Here is a 16368-nt window from a genome sequence, read left to right on the forward strand (position 1 = left end):
TCTGATTGCTTAAGCACATTTTTTGTAACTATTGGCTAATTTTGCAAAACTCTTCACACAAATAAGAAAACCTGTCACCCAATAATCAAAACATTGTAGTTCTCTTGCAAAAGCAAACACAGCTAGATTAACTCTTCACACCTTCGTAAAAATGGTGTTTCCGTATCAAACAGTACACACAAGCCATCATCTACTAAGCACACAATGCGCCAACTGCACACTGATGGTATGAATACAAAACACATCTGGCCTTTGCTTTCTCTGTGCACAAGGTAGGCTATGTCAGTTTGAGCTCATACTTCTGTCATAGATCCATAAGCATAGAGGGATCCAAACTTCAAGTACTGGTGTTTATTCAAACACATCAAAACAAACACAAGTGTTTATTTCCAAGTATAGGATTATTTGCAATCGCCATAATGACTATATGGGTTACTTGGTCTGCAGTGAACATGCTTCCTCTGCCCCCAGCATCTGGTCATCTAGCAATCTGGTCATCTAGCAAAAAAATAATTTCCCCCAGGGATCAATAAAGTATTCTGATTCTGATTCTGATACTGTAAAGTAACAATTTCAGTATTTTTACGTCAATGGTATTGGTGTGTTTCTCATTGGCATATGGCAGTGCTACAAATCTTTGTGCGAAGTGACTGTACTAACCGATTCTCATTTCAAGATGTCCTTATGGTGCTTGCTACAGTGTAGCGGCTCGAGTTAGGCTGGACCCGTTGGCCAGCTACCCTCAGGGTCATTCCACGGTTGATTACATGGTCCACTATTGTAGCTCTGATGTCATCAGCAATTCTATTTCTTACTCTTCCTACCCTTCCTCTCCCCCCTCCTCGTCTTCCTCTTGCTCCTCCTTGTCCTTGTCATCCTCTTCATCCTACTTCTTCACCTCCACGTCCTCTTCCTCGGCCTCCTTTACTTCTCACTCTTTCTGCTCCCTCCATTGTACTCCGCACACACAGCTTACCTGTATTATAGTGCTTAGGCTGATTGCAAAGTGAACTAATTATCTAAAAAAGTTTTCACATGTGAAAGTGTGCCAGACAGTTGGCAAATTAGTGTTAATGATAGCCATACATGTGTATACTTTTGCTAGGAGTGTGTTGGAAATTTGGTAATTGAGTGTTGTGTAGTTAATTGTGCCTACAGTTTTGCAAAGTGTGTGTTACAAAATTGCAAACTGAGTGCAAAGCAGTTTTTGTGCTTTTAGTTTTGCAAACTCAGTGAGTGGTTTTGCTGTAAGTCTGAATAGTTTTAGAGATTGTGCTACAGGAATCACAGTTAGGGTTTAAGCATTCAGAAAAAACTGTAAAGAATAATATAAGTTTCTACATGCTCCAGAAACCTTCAGATAAAACTCAGCACTTTTCCTCGACATTTTGCCGCAACATTTCAAAGAGCCGTAAAGTAAATAAACGGCAGACGTTTCATGCATACGCAGTACAGGAACGTAGCTTTTTCAGTGTGGATGAAAACAACTGAAAATGATAGTGTGGACGCGGAGTGTTTCTAGACATAAACACCGTTTTCAAATTTATCCAGATTAGTGAAGACGTAGCCTAAGCTGGTGGTGAGGAAATTCACGTAAATCCAGATGAGGCAACCCAGGAGCAATCGTAGAGGTAGGCACATTCAACTGCCACATCTATAAAATCAGTTTTCCTGAGTCATCTATGGACTTGGTGAATAGCAAGGTTAAACTTTAGTGCCCAGGAAAATAGGTCCCAGAGATCTGTTAATTTTAAGAGCTAGAACAACCTGTAAGAAGCATTATGAGATGTGATATTCATACCCTAGTTTTACTTTTGATGCTTCACAAAGAGTTAAAAGAAAAAAAAGGATTGTCCACAATATTAGACTTTAAATGGAGATTGGCATTTGCTTTGCCATGCTTAATCCTTCAGTGCTCCTCACTTTAAAAACAAAGCAGATGTAACATTTTGAGGAAGAGTTTGCTCTCTAAATGGTTCATCTGCTTGTGACAAAATCCGGAGAGCAGTTCTTTATTAAGAGAAACATCACTTTATACGCTTTCACAAACTTTACTCTCCCCTTTCCCTAGTCCTGTTGAAATCACTTTTGACCCAAATGACACCAGTTGCACCATGCTTAAATCCTTTTTTTTACTGTTCATCGTGACCTTTGTACAAAAACACCTCCTATTCATGATACTATTGCACTTCATTCATTCAGAATCATTACAGAATAATTACTTCCACTTATTTTGTTACATTTATAATCCTGAATTTTAAGAAAATAACCATAGCGCAAACAAATTTTATATATTCCAGAACTCCATACTTTACCAATAATTATTCGGCTAAAGATTCAGCACCTTATTTAGACCGACTCAGGCGGATGAGGCTTTGAGGATTTCAGTCTCTTCAACAGTCAGTCGTATACAGTTTTTCTGGCAACCACCAGAGCAAGATCGTATACAGAGAAGCGTTATTAATCACTCCAGTGCTCTTGAGTCTACTGGCAGCATGCTTTACACCACCACATCCTACACTTTGCATTGCAATTGATGATGTAAGGCTTGGCCATGGAAACCCATTCCATGAAGCTCTCTACACATTATTCTTGAGCTAACCTGGAGGCCACATGAAGATTAGACAGATTTGTCTAAGTATCTGACAAGTCATTGGCTGTAACAATTGACTCTGCTGAAACTTGGCAACATCTGAGCACTATTTTATATTACCCATCACATAAAATCCCCACTGATTGTTTGCCACTAATAATTGTCTCTAGAATATTCAGTACTAAGAAAGGTTCACAGCTGTACCATTCTAGAATTCACTGAGAATGACCCATTTTTTCACAAATGCTAGAGTTCAAATTCAGATTTTATTTGTCACATACACAGTTCAACATGTAGGGAAATGCTTGCGCCCAAGATTTAAGTGGGGGAGTGAAAACCTTTGGCAATATTGTGTATCTAGTGAGCGACAGTTCTCTGTAATAAATAAATAAATGAATGAATTTTAAAAATGCATTGCTAATATCAAAGCTCAGAGGAAAGTGCCCTAACTGCTTTGAGCAGATAGGAGGGAAACAGCAACTCAAATAACCACTTGTTGCAACTAAGCAGTGCTGGGGAGTAACGGAATACATGTACCAGCGTTACGTATTTGAAATACAGAATATGAGTAACTGTATTCCATTACAGTTACCATTTAAAATGATGATATTCAGAATACAGTTACAAATAAAGGAATTACACAGCGGTCTTTTCCTGTTTCATATGTTAGGCAATGCCCTCTCTATTTTTGGTAATTCCACGCCAGTGGAAACCCAAACAAAAATGCATTAAGAGGATCTAATGCCTGGGTCTCAATCTTGCAGCCCATGTCACCCCTACTTGCGGCCTGCATAATGACATGAAGAAATATTTTTCAAAATTATTATTCAAAAAATTATTTAACCCACTGGGGTCGACGGACACGCCGGCACGTCAAAATCGCATGACCAATTTGAATTTGAATTTGAATTTGAATTCAATTTAAGATGAAACAGCAACAAGATGCAGCAACCCAGAGTCTCCTTTTCAACCAATACCAATACTTTGTTCAAAAACTTAATGTGTTATTGTATTTCAAATTATAGCTTCATAATGATTACAGGACATCAGACTACTTGTTCTCATTGTTTAGTTATAAGAATAATCACATAGAAATTAAAAAACCTGAAGTTGTGTGTTAATTGACGCTATTTGAACACGTATATCTTTTCATTTTACATGTATATACTTGCCTGGATATTTCAACAAAAACATTCAACATTCACACTTTCACTCATTCACAGAAGTGCTCTGCCACACTACAAAGGCAATCAGGCAGCTAACTGGGGAAAGGGTAGTGTGCCGTGACTTATGAGATGAAATCTCTGAACACATTTTAATCACCACTATATCACTGTGATTGTGATCACTGTGATCTACATGTGTTTTGAAACTGGGTTTTTGGCGACCTGGTATATGTCAGTGTTTCTGTCTGTAGAGCACACAAAAAGGTTCAGACATTTTTCATTGTGCATGGTTGAGGTTTATTTTTTCCAAAGGAAAATAGGTCTACATATTCAACTTGAACGATAAAAGCAAAGTATCGATCCAATTTCCTTTCCTTCCTTAAACAGCTCCATTTCCTTCCAATTCACCTCTGTGTCAATTTCAAGATCCTGCTTCTTACTTTCAAAGAGCTTCATAACCTCGCTCCTCCATATTTATCTGATCTTCTCCATATGTATGCGTGACTACAGACCTGTTGGGTCTAACACTTAAACGCCGCTGGCTCAGAGACCAATCATTTGTGTACGACCACAGTGCTTTTTGTCTTTTACTTGCTGCAAGGGGAGCCTGAGCTCTTCATCTGATCTCAGCCAACTCCAAACTCTGGGACCCCTCTCACAGTCCTTTTATTAACATCAGTATTTACACAAACATCTCATTAATCATGCGACAGATAAGACACCCACCTGTGAACATGGGACGTGTGTGTCTGCGATGTGTGAGCATGTGATGTCACCAATATCCTCAGTCACCCCATATATGGCGTAACATTTTAACGAACCAGTGTTTAGAAAACAGAGCTGAGCATTCTTGCTAAAGATCTAATCACCTTGCTAAAGATCTAATCATCTTGCACAATGACAACCATATTGATGCACAATTCTCTAACAGGACTTTTAGTTGCTCTGCCCCAAGACTTTAGATGCACTTCCACCAGCTCTTCAAACTACAAACTCTCTCTGTACTTTTAAAACACGTCTCAAAACCCATCTATTCAGAACTCCATACCCTTTTATACTTGTTTATATACTTTCATGCTTGTTTTTTTTTTACCTTATGTTTAAATTTTGTTTTGCTATACTTTATTATATTGTATTGTTGTATTATTGTAAGGTGACCTTGGGGGTCTTAAAGGCACCTATAAATAAAATGTATTATTATTATTATTATTATTATTATTATTATTGTTATTATTAATAATAAGGCAAGGCAAGGCAAGGCAAGTTTATCTGTATAGCACAATTCAACAACAATGTGATTCAAAGTGCTTTACAGAGACATTAGAAACAAAAACAAATAAAAAGCATGATTTAAAATTGATTAAAACAAGCAAACAAACAAACTAATTAACAAACAAACAAAACAGTATATAAAATCAAAACAGATAAAATCAGAACAATAGATAAAATCAGTAGTTAAATGTAAGTTTTGAAATTTAAGCTTAAAAGTTTTCTTCTACAACATCAGCTGTAACTGCTGCTACTTCACTGATGAACAGTTTAAGCACACCATCAACACGGAAAATAAATTATCAATAATCCATTTTAATAGCAGAAGTCTGTATGCCAACTTCAACAATATAAAGGAATATCTAAATGAGTTGGCAAATCCATTTGGAATTATTGCCATTTCTGAAACATGGATCAATGCGGAGAAAGGAATGGACTTTGGACTGGAGGGATATGAAGTGAATTTTGTAAATAGAAGGAACAAGAGTGGAGGGGGAGTAGCTGTGTATGTGGATAAAAACCTAAACTACAAGGTGGTAGAAAGTATGACAACTGTAATTGATAATTTACTAGAATGTATAACAATTGAAATTTATAAGGAAAAAGAAAAAAATTTAATAATTAGCTGTATATATAGAACACCTGGCTCTAGTATTCAAGTATTTAATGACTTAATAGAGGAAATATTCTCTAAAACAAATCAAAAAGTTATGTTTATCTGTGGTGATTTTAATATTGACCTGTTGAATCCAAAAAAGCATAAAATGACCGACGAATTCCTAAACACTATGTACAGTTTGAGTTTACATCCTAAAATAACCAGGCCTAGCAGAATTACACCACATTGTGCCACCTTACTTGACAATATTTTCACTAACAATATGGAAAACAACATTGTGAGCGGATTATTAATTAATGACATCAGTGATCACCTACCAGTTTTTGCAGTTTATGACACTAATTATAAGAAAAATCAGCATGAAGAACAACTGAGATACAGACGTGTAAGGACAGAAGAAACTATGACTGCATTTAAGAACGATCTATTAAATCAGGACTGGGACAATGTGTACAAAGAAGCTGATATTGATATTGCATATTTTTAAGAATATTCATGGAGTTGTACGATAAAAACTGTCCAACAATAAATTACAACAGAAAGCACAAATATTCAGATAGACCATGGCTCACTAAGGGTTTACAAAATGCATGTAAAAAGAAAAATACACTCTATAGGGAATACCTAAAACCAAGAACAAAAGATGCTGAAAATAAATATAAAAAATACAAAAATAAGTTGACCAATATTATACGTGTATGTAGAAAGGAGTATTATAGTAAAATATTGAACAACAATAAACATAATATGAAAGGAATATGGGATGTTTTAAACGGTATCATTAAAAATAATTCTGGACAACAAAGTTATCCACAATACTTTATCGATAATGGCAATATTATGGAAAACACTGCTGATAAGGTCAACAGCTTTAATCATTATTTTGTAAATATTGGACCAAAACTGGCAGAACAAATTCCTGAGTCACTGCCATCAGTAGAATGTAGTGAAAACCTGATTGATAGGAACCCTAACTCAATGTTCCTCACATCAGTGGAGGAAAAAGAAATAATTGACATTGTACACATGTGTAAATATAAAACATCTACTGATTGTAATGATATTGACATGAAAATCGTCAAGAAGGTCATTGAAGGAATTGTAGGACCTCTAACATATATTTGCAACTTATCATTTCAGACGGGAAAAGTGCCAAACGAAATGAAAATAGCTAAAGTTGTGCCGCTGTATAAAACCGGGGATAGACGCCACTTCACAAATTACAGGCCTGTTTCTTTACTACCACAATTCTCCAAAATCCTAGAAAACCTGTTTAATAAACGATTAGACAAATTCTTAGATAAATATAAATTACTCTCTGACAGTCAATATGGATTCAGATCAAAAAGATCAACATCTCTGGCATTAATCGAATGAATTGAGGAGATTACGAATGCTATAGATCAGAAACAGTATGCAGCTGGAGTATTTCTGGATCTCAAGAAAGCATTCGACACAATCAGTCATGACATATTAATTAATAAACTGGAACGGTATGGGATTAGGGGGGTTGTACTGCAATGGGTGAAAAATTATTTAAGTGACCGGAAACAATTTGTGAAGCTGGGTGTCCATTCCTCATCATGCTTGGACATTGCTTGTGGTGTTCCACAAGGCTCTGTACTGGGTCCAAAATTATTTATTATTTATATAAATGATATTTGTAAGGCATCTGATATATTAAAATTTGTATTATTTGCAGATGACACAAATATTTTTTGTTCTGGGGGGAATCTAAAGGAGCTGCTGGATACAATTACTTCAGAAATGTGCAAAATTAAAAAATGGTTTAACAGGAACAAACTATCGCTAAATCTAAGTAAAACTAAAATTATCTTATTTGGGAATTCCCTTAGAAATGCACAAGTGCAGATTCATGTAGATGGTGTGGAAATTGAAAGAGTACTTGAACATAAGTTTCTTGGTGTGATTATAGATGATAAATTAAACTGGAAATCTCATATAAATCATATACATAACAAAATTTCAAGAAGTGTCTCAATCTTGAGTAAAGTAAAACACATTCTGGACCACAAATCACTCCACATTCTCTATTGTTCCCTGATTGCACCGTATTTGAATTACTGTGCAGAGGTTTGGAGCAATACTTACAAATGTTCGCTATCATCAATCTTTATATTACAAAAAAGGGCCATAAGGATAATCCATAAAACTGGTTACAGAGATCATACAAATCCACTATTCTTAAAATCAAAAATTCTAAAATTCACAGATCTGGTTCATTTTCTCACAGCACAAATTATATATAAAGCAATAAATAACCTGCTTCCTGACAATATTCTAAAAATGTTTTCTAAAAGGGAACGGGGATACAATTTGAGGGGGGAATTAAATTTAAAACATCCTCGTATCCGTACAACATTAAAAAAATTTTGCATCTCTGTGAGTGGAGTGAAGCTGTGGAACAGACTAAGTAAAGATATGAAGCAATGTCCAAGCATGGCGCAGTTTAAAAGCGGTTTAAGGATACGGTTTTTACAGGGTACAGGGAAAAGGTAGAGATTTGATAGGGTGTTCTTGTCTAATATTTTCATGTGTGTGCGCATGCACGGGTTTGTTGGTATGGGTATATATATATATATATATATATATATATATATATATATATATATAATTGTAGGCTGTGTATCCTTGAGGTGTTAATGGGGTTATTGAAAATGTGTATATGTGCGTATGTGTGTATATACGTATGTATGGATAGATAGAAACATATATGTGTATATATTTAAAAAATAAAAAATAAAAATTACACATAACATATAATGTAATTGCAAGGAGGTATTTCTGTAGTCTATTGATACTAGATAGTGGAAAAGGGGTGGGATTAAATAAGCTTATGCTTCTTCCTGCTCCTTTTTGAACATGGACGTTATTTGGAGTTGTGGTTGCTCGTTTTCCTTTTGTTTGCTTTGTTCATTTGTCTCTTTTAATTCTATTTTTTTTATACTTTTTCAACATGTTCAAAATAAAGATTCATTCAATCAATCAATCAATCAAAGTGTGGATTTGGTGCTTTATTAAAATGCAGCTGAGAATAGGTGAGTCTTCAACCTGGATTTAAATAAACTGAGTGTTTCAGCTGATCTGAGGCTTTCTGGGAGTTTGTTCCAGATATAAGGAGAATAAAAGCTGAATGCAGCTTCTCCGTGTCTGGTTCTGACTCTGGGAACTGATAAAAGACCAGATCCAGATGACCTGAGGGATCTGGAAGGTTCATACTGGGTCAGGAGGTCACTGATGTATTTTGGTCCTAAACCATTCAGAGCTTTATAGACCAGCATCAGAACTTTAAAGTCTATCCTCTCACGGACAGGCAGCCAGTGTAAAGACCTCAGAGCTGGACTGATGTGGTCCACTTTTTTGGTCTTAGTGAGGACTCGAGCAGCAGAGTTCTGAATGAGCTGTCTGACGGATTTTTTAGGTAGACCTGTAAAGATGCTGTTACAGTAATCAAGCCTACTAAAGATGAATGCATGGACTAGTTTTTCCAGGTCCTGTTGAGACATCAGATCTTTTATCCTTGAAATATTCTTGAGGTGATAGTAAGCTGATTTTGTTATTGTCTTAATGTGTTTTTCTAAGTTTAGGTCTGCATCCATAACTACACCCAAATTTCTCGCCTGGTTTGTGGTTTTTAGATGTATAGATTGAAGTTCTCTGGTGACCTGTAATCGTTTTTCTTTGGCGCCAAAGACTATTACCTCAGTTTTGTTTTTGTTTAGCTGGAGAAAATTGTGGCACAACCAGTCATTAATTTCCTCAATGCATTTACCAAGAGCCTGTACAGGGCCTCGGTCTCCTGGCGACATTGTGATATATATTTGTGTGTCATCTGCATAGCTGTGGTAGTTTATTTTGTTGTTCTTTATAATCTGTGCCAGTGGGAGCATGTAAATGTTAAACAGAAGGGGTCCCAAGATGGAACCTTGGGGAACTCCACATGTGATACTTGTCTGCTCAGATGTGAAGTTACCTATTGATACAAAGTATTTCCTGTTTTCTAAGTATGTTTTGAACCAGTTTAGTACAGTTCCTGAAAGACCTGCCCAGTTCTCCAGTCATTTGAGTAATATGTTGTGGTCATAATAATAATAATAATAATAATAATAATAATAATAATAATAACTTGATTTTACCAAATGGTAAACTACTAACTCGTAAATTGAAGAAAAATGTGAGGTTTTTGGAGAATTCTTTTTAAGTTAAGTATAGTGCAAAGCTATTTAGGGGATTGGATTCCAAGTGCTAGTAGACTGAAAATATAAAACTATGACTCAACTATCATTGACTTATCTGTAGGTGTGAGAGTGAAAATGTACATTACATGCCAGAAATGTTAGCGTTTCCAATCCTTTTCCATATTATAGGAGTGGAAGCACCATCGCTGAATATAATGTCACTGCTGCTACTACAGTCATCCAAATACTAAACAATGGAATTTTTGACCAGCTAGCAAAAATCTACTCTATGATATCAGATGGTAAGCACTTGTCTACATTTGTGATTTTATTCAATTTTACATATATGTTTAATGTCATATCAAAAAACACATGAGATCAGATGATTGTTTAATCATTTTTTTATATTTATGTTCATTTTTATAGAGCCACGTTTTCTGGATTTTAAAATTGAAGGTAGTGGATTTTGGGAGGATAAAGTCATTGTAACATGTGGCCATCCACCATTGGGTCTCTTTGGTACTGACTGGAGAGCAGAGTGGAGACGTGATGGCAATGTCATAGTTGCAGATGAAGTACATACCATTTCAAAAAACAACAGTCACTCAGTCTTATCTGTGTCACAGTTCATTCGTGCTGACAGTGGTAAGAAGCAAACAACTGCATTCCATGGGGAAATTCACAAATCATATACATTTAAAATGCGAGTGCAGTCTCAGCATTTTTTAGTGATTCAGCAAGTGCAATTACAACATTCTGATTGGCTTAAGGGTAAAACTTGTTTGGTTCAGAAAAAAACATCACATGTATCTTTTATCATAACTCTTTTACGTGGCCTATCGACACAATTTAAAATCTGGTATATAGTTTGAAGTCCGCACTTCTGACCCAAGTTGAAATGGAGTCGCTGGGTCGCTGCAACCCCAGAGGGTTAAGGAAAACGTTGTTACTGCAATGGAGCAATCAATATTAGTGCAGAAGGACTGAAATCATTTGATTTAAATAGTTAAACCATTGCTGTTGCACAAGCCTTTCTCAAGAGAAAGAAATACCAAATTACAAGTGCCAGTAATTTGGTATTTGTGAACACAGATGTCAACTAATTCATATTAGAAATCCTATTTAAATTTGGAAATAAGTGGTTGCTGAGCTCTTAATAATATAACAGTAAAATAAAATGTTGCTAGACAGAGAATGGTATTCTTGAAACAAAATGGAGCAAAAACTCGTTATCAGCTACATTATTGCTTTTTTGTAGGAAACACTGAATCTGCATAGGAGAACCAGCCATATTACAACTGTATAATACAGAAATAAGTGACACTGTCAACCCATATATTATTATTTTTGTTTGGCAACACTATTTTATTTATGTATATAATAATTTACTTTCATTCCAGGAAATTATGAATGCAGGCTCATACGGGAAAAGGATGAATCATTTTATCGCCAACGATCCAATGGAACCTTCACACTCAAAGAGAAACCCTTGATCAGAGTGGACCCAATTCAAAAATTTTTGAATTGTAGTGGTCAAAATGTGCCACTAAGCTGCACTGTCAACAATGACTACAATATTAATTTCACAAACGTGAATATTAGCGGTAAATCTGAAACAAAGAATCAACAAAATGCAAATCAGCTATTGGGAAATAATTTCTCTGCTCATCTTGCAATACTTACGTTATTTACTAATATGAGACAAAACTTTTTAAAAACTAGTCTGATTAATATTACATCAGATCTGAATGTTTAGCTTGTATTGCTATTCATATTGACTTTGTTGTTTCTGCGATTTATCCAAAGGTAAAAAAAGCATTTCCTATCAATATAAAACTGATAGCTGTACAGACAAAGAGCAGGATACAATTACCTGTCAATCAACTACCTATCCTGAATTCAACGAAACAATAACACTCAGATTTTACAAAGGAAGTGAGTATTAACACATTATAAAGCAATTTATTAAATTCAGGTTAAAAATTATCTACATTTAATAAGGTCTTTTTTTTGTTTTTGTTTTATTAGATCCTCAAATGTGTGATGATAAAGAATTTGGAAAGGCAGTTAGTGGTTCCAGAGCCAGAATACCCTGTGCAAACAATGAGGAAGGAGAAAAGAGTGCATTGTGCAACATCATAACATATACTGAAATACGAGACACCTGCATACTGCAACCCATTAAGGAGCTGCTTGACCAATCTGAGGTGACTTATATAAACTGCCATGTTCTTTTTAGTTCTTTGTATTGTGGAAAATGTACCTTAGAGATAAATCACAATATTACATATTTTAAAGAGTTTAGAAAGTTCACCTAAGTGAAGCCACAAAAATATTCCACAAACCTCTCTTTAAGTTACTCTTTTAATTAAAGTTAATTTGCTATGTGTTTTACTTGACAACTGTGACTATAAATTTCAAAACTAGATTATATCAAATGGTAAGATAGGCTCTTAAATGACTAATTTTTTCTACTCTACATTTCAATTTTGCTGATGATAGAAATGACCATGTAATGTAATGTAAAATATAAATGGTTCTCAACACAATCCTGTTGATTCTATTCTGGGCTATAATGGAAGATGAATCCACCTCTCAAATTATTACAGCTCCTTCAACCAGTTTCCAAATGGATGGTATCCTGTTAGACAGCAAAACGATCATGGTCTTAGGATTAAGTGGTGTTTTTATTTCTTGGTGAACATACTTGAGTTTTAGTTGACTTTAGTTTTCTAGTGTTAGTTTCAAGTTCCAGGGCTCTATGTACTACAAAGTAAGTTAAATATATACAGGGATTCTTTCCATTATTTGGATTCAATTGCCCTAACGTCAAACATCACAACTACTAAGTTAACTAAGTTTCAGCTATAAAATTAGAGATATAATTCTCCTCTTTCAAGGAACATTTGAATTCTCTCTCTAGCCCAAAATGGTTAAAGCATTACAGTGATGTGAACTGCACATGTTAACTAGTATCTAGTAGAAGCTGATTTTTCTGTCTGTGTTCAGACAACAGTACCTTCTGAATGCGTTGTGCTAACATGATACTTAAAATATCACCATAAAGCTTGTCTTCTCTTCCTTCCGAAAGCATCAGAGCTGGGGCAGGTGCTGTGCCAATGGTGAAAAAAAAGAGTTAAATAAATGTTTAAATTTGCATAACGCAGTTTTAGTTATTATTCTTTCAGCTGGAACCTTGATGTTGTTTAATAGTCTGAGAATAAGTAAAATACAAATACAAAATGTAGGAAATGTAATATTCCCTAATTTAAAGTAACCAATTTATATTGTCCACAAGTACAAATAGATGCCCCTAAATTGTACGTGCTTTGGAGTTTGTATGTGCTTTTCGAGTTTTGGGAGCTGAAAGAGCCGGTTCTCTAAAAGGAGCCGGAAATCCCATCACTACAGAAAACCCTGGTTCACCCCAAAGTTACCCGGATAAGACAAAGTTCTGCTTCATAGTACAAACCTCAGAAAGTTAAAAAGAAAAAAAAAGATAAAAAAGGATAACCACTGCACCAAAAAACCCCGCACAACAGAAATTAAAGTAAGCTGCAGTGAGTCAATGCTTATCAAGCCCTTTAACTTTGTGCAATACATGTTTTACAGTTTTATACCATTTGTGATGACAGACAAACTGTTAATACAATTTGTGATGACAGACAAACTGTTAATACAAAATAAACTTGTCACCCATTTAATAAAAATAAAACTTGTCAAATAAATAACCACAAAGTAAGCAGGTAGTTTAAGTTTATAAAGTATGCACAAAAAAACACTTTTTCAATAAATAACCACAAAGTAAGTAAGTAGTGTTTCTTTGTTTTGCCACTACAGCACTATTTACAATTTGTGATCAGAAGACATGGAAAGCACAAATGAAACACGGTATTAGCGATGGTAAATTCGATTCTTTTTACTGAATCGAGTTTTAATGAGTCACTTACCAAAGTGAATCGGTTTTTTAGTCATTTGATTCACTGTGTCAGTTGACCAGAGAGTGCAAAAAATGTACATTTTCAATCAAACTTAATTTGTTTCCCTTTTCATGTAAATCCTACTGCTAAGATGAATGATTCTAAAAGAAAACAACAATTTTATAGAGCAAAAAAGAGCAAAAACATTTCTAAAATTAAGCAATTTCCTATCAAAGTTGCTTAATAAACATTTATTTTATTTTATTTTATTAGTATTTTCCTTAAATGTGTTAAATATATATTTTCTCATCTAAATGTCCACTGAGCTGTGAGCCAGGGGGCGGTAATGCGCCTTAACATTGGTTGCCAACCAAGAAGAAGAAGAAGCTGTGAGCCAGGAGGGAGGGGGTGAGCGAGTCCTAAGTGATTCGCTTAGGCAGAGCGATGCTACTGTGAACCGAGGAGCTATTTTCTTGATGTGAGCTTCTACTCAGGGTTTTTTCTTCCAGTTCAGAGCAGAAGTTTTTTTGTTACGATACTGGATGTTGTGTTTTTCTCCACAATTTTAATTATAAGCTAGATACATTGCTGCTAACAGCAACAGGGATGAGTCAGTGAGTCAGTTGGGCTTGTGAATCATGATTCATGAGTCAGTAAAGTGATTCTCGAGTATTGAACGATTCGTTCATGATTCGCGCATCACTACACGGTATTCACTGTTCGGTTTATAACTGCAGGCAGATTAAGGTTAAAAGACTGTAGTAAACGTAAGCCAGATTCTGTGAGGATTTCTACAAACAAAAACCTTTGAGATAGGAATTAGTAAATAGGAAGCCCAAGTTTGTCATTCTAACTTAAACATTGAGTTAAATTGTGAAACTAAATACTTTTTCTCTTCAACTCTTGCAGGTCTTGACTGCCACTACACTGCCAGCATTTTTGCAACAGCTCAGCAATGTTACTAATGGGAATTCTGAGCAAGTGGTTAACTCACCTAAAAATATTGATGCTGTTGTTCAAATCCTCAGAAATGTAGCCAACAGAACAGAATTATTCAATATCGCAATCAATGAAAACTCAATGAAGGTACATGCTAGTTTACTGAAGTTTGAGTATTCTAAATAATACATGCTTTTTTTAAATTTTGTATTTGTTTATTCAATCTAATACTTTTTTTTTTACTGTAGGATATCCTGATAACTGCAGGTGTTCTCACCACAGATCAGGCAAGGGACTCATGGAACTTTCTGAACAAAAACAATGAAAGTATCTCGTATAACATCTCTAACCCTGACGGTGTTAGTTCATCATTATTGCAGTCTCTTGAAATAATAACAAAACACCTTGCCAGTTTCAATAATTCTGGTATTGACACGCCTTTTATCATCTTGAACAGAACTATATACACAAACCCTATCATTGGTGATTTTAATTCTTCAGTGGTGATAGAAATACCACAGAATGAGGGTAAAAATAAGTCAATCACAGTGATAACATTTGCCTCGCTCAATAATGTACTCCCTGCAAGAGAAATAGACAATTCATCGATTAAGGTCATCGGTGGCAGGGTTGTACTTGTTCAGTCCAGTGGCCAAATCAATAATATCTCTTTGACATTTGATATTTTAAATGATACACTGAGAGATCCAAAATGTGTCTTCTGGAACTTCAGTCTCCTTAATGGTCTCGGAGGATGGGACGATGAGGGCTGTGAAGTGGTAAATACAAATGAAACTGGAACTGTCACCTGCAACTGCAACCACCTGACCTCATTCTCTATCCTGATGTCACCAAACAGTCCAATTAGCCCAATTTTGGACTATATAACCTACATCGGAGTTGGCATTTCCATGGGTTCCTTGGTCATATGTCTCATCATTGAAGGCCTCATATGGAGAAAAATAAGAACGAATGAAACCTCTTACCTGCGTCATGTTTCCATAGTTAACATTGCTGTGTCCCTCCTGATTGCAGATATTTGGTTTATAATTGGAGCAGCCATTTCAGATGCAAATCATAAAAACCACTCAGCATGCACTGCAACTACCTTTTTTATCCATTTGTTCTACCTAGCTCTGTTCTTCTGGATGTTTGCCTCAGCTTTGTTGCTGCTCTACCGTACAACTAATGTCTTTGGTGGGGGTTTGTCTAAAGCATCTATGCTGGCCATTGGATTTTCTCTAGGCTACGGAGCTCCTCTAATCATAGCAACAGTAACTATAGCTGCAACTGCACCAGACAACAAATATATCAGAGAAAATGTAATCTGCTGGCTCAACTGGGATGAGTCCAAAGCTCTACTGGCGTTTGTGATTCCTGCACTTTCAATAGTGCTGATAAATCTCATTATCCTGGTTGTGGTTTTGTACAAAATTATAAGGAGAAGGGTTGGAACAACTGCTGCACAAGCAGGTGAAAAGAGCGTTTTACTGGTTATTGTCAAGAGCTTGGCTGTGCTTACACCATTTTTTGGAATAACTTGGGGTTTGGGAGCTGGACTTCTGGTGCATCCAAGAGACATAGGAATCAATATTGCATTCGCACTCTTCAATTCGCTACAGGTACAAATAAACTTTTTACCTTTTTATACCATAATAGCAGA

At 35.6% G+C, this 16368-nt stretch overlaps 1 protein-coding gene across 3 annotated transcripts in view; it reads left to right on the forward strand.

The window, feature by feature from the left end:
* LOC309697184 (uncharacterized protein) overlaps window positions 1-16368 on the forward strand; it is a 33523-nt gene that overhangs the window by 15115 nt on the left and 2040 nt on the right. For all 3 annotated transcript variants that reach the window (XM_082518891.1, XM_082518892.1, XM_082518893.1), the window contains 7 exons: window positions 10036-10148; window positions 10273-10491; window positions 11247-11450; window positions 11653-11781; window positions 11875-12053; window positions 14676-14852; window positions 14954-16327. In XM_082518891.1, the coding sequence (XP_082375017.1) occupies window positions 10036-10148; window positions 10273-10491; window positions 11247-11450; window positions 11653-11781; window positions 11875-12053; window positions 14676-14852; window positions 14954-16327 (2395 nt within the window). The remainder of the gene's footprint in view (window positions 1-10035; window positions 10149-10272; window positions 10492-11246; window positions 11451-11652; window positions 11782-11874; window positions 12054-14675; window positions 14853-14953; window positions 16328-16368) is intronic.

Source organism: Aulonocara stuartgranti (genome assembly GCF_965226115.1).
Source record: "Aulonocara stuartgranti genome assembly, chromosome: 20".
Taxonomy (NCBI): domain Eukaryota; kingdom Metazoa; phylum Chordata; class Actinopteri; order Cichliformes; family Cichlidae; genus Aulonocara; species Aulonocara stuartgranti.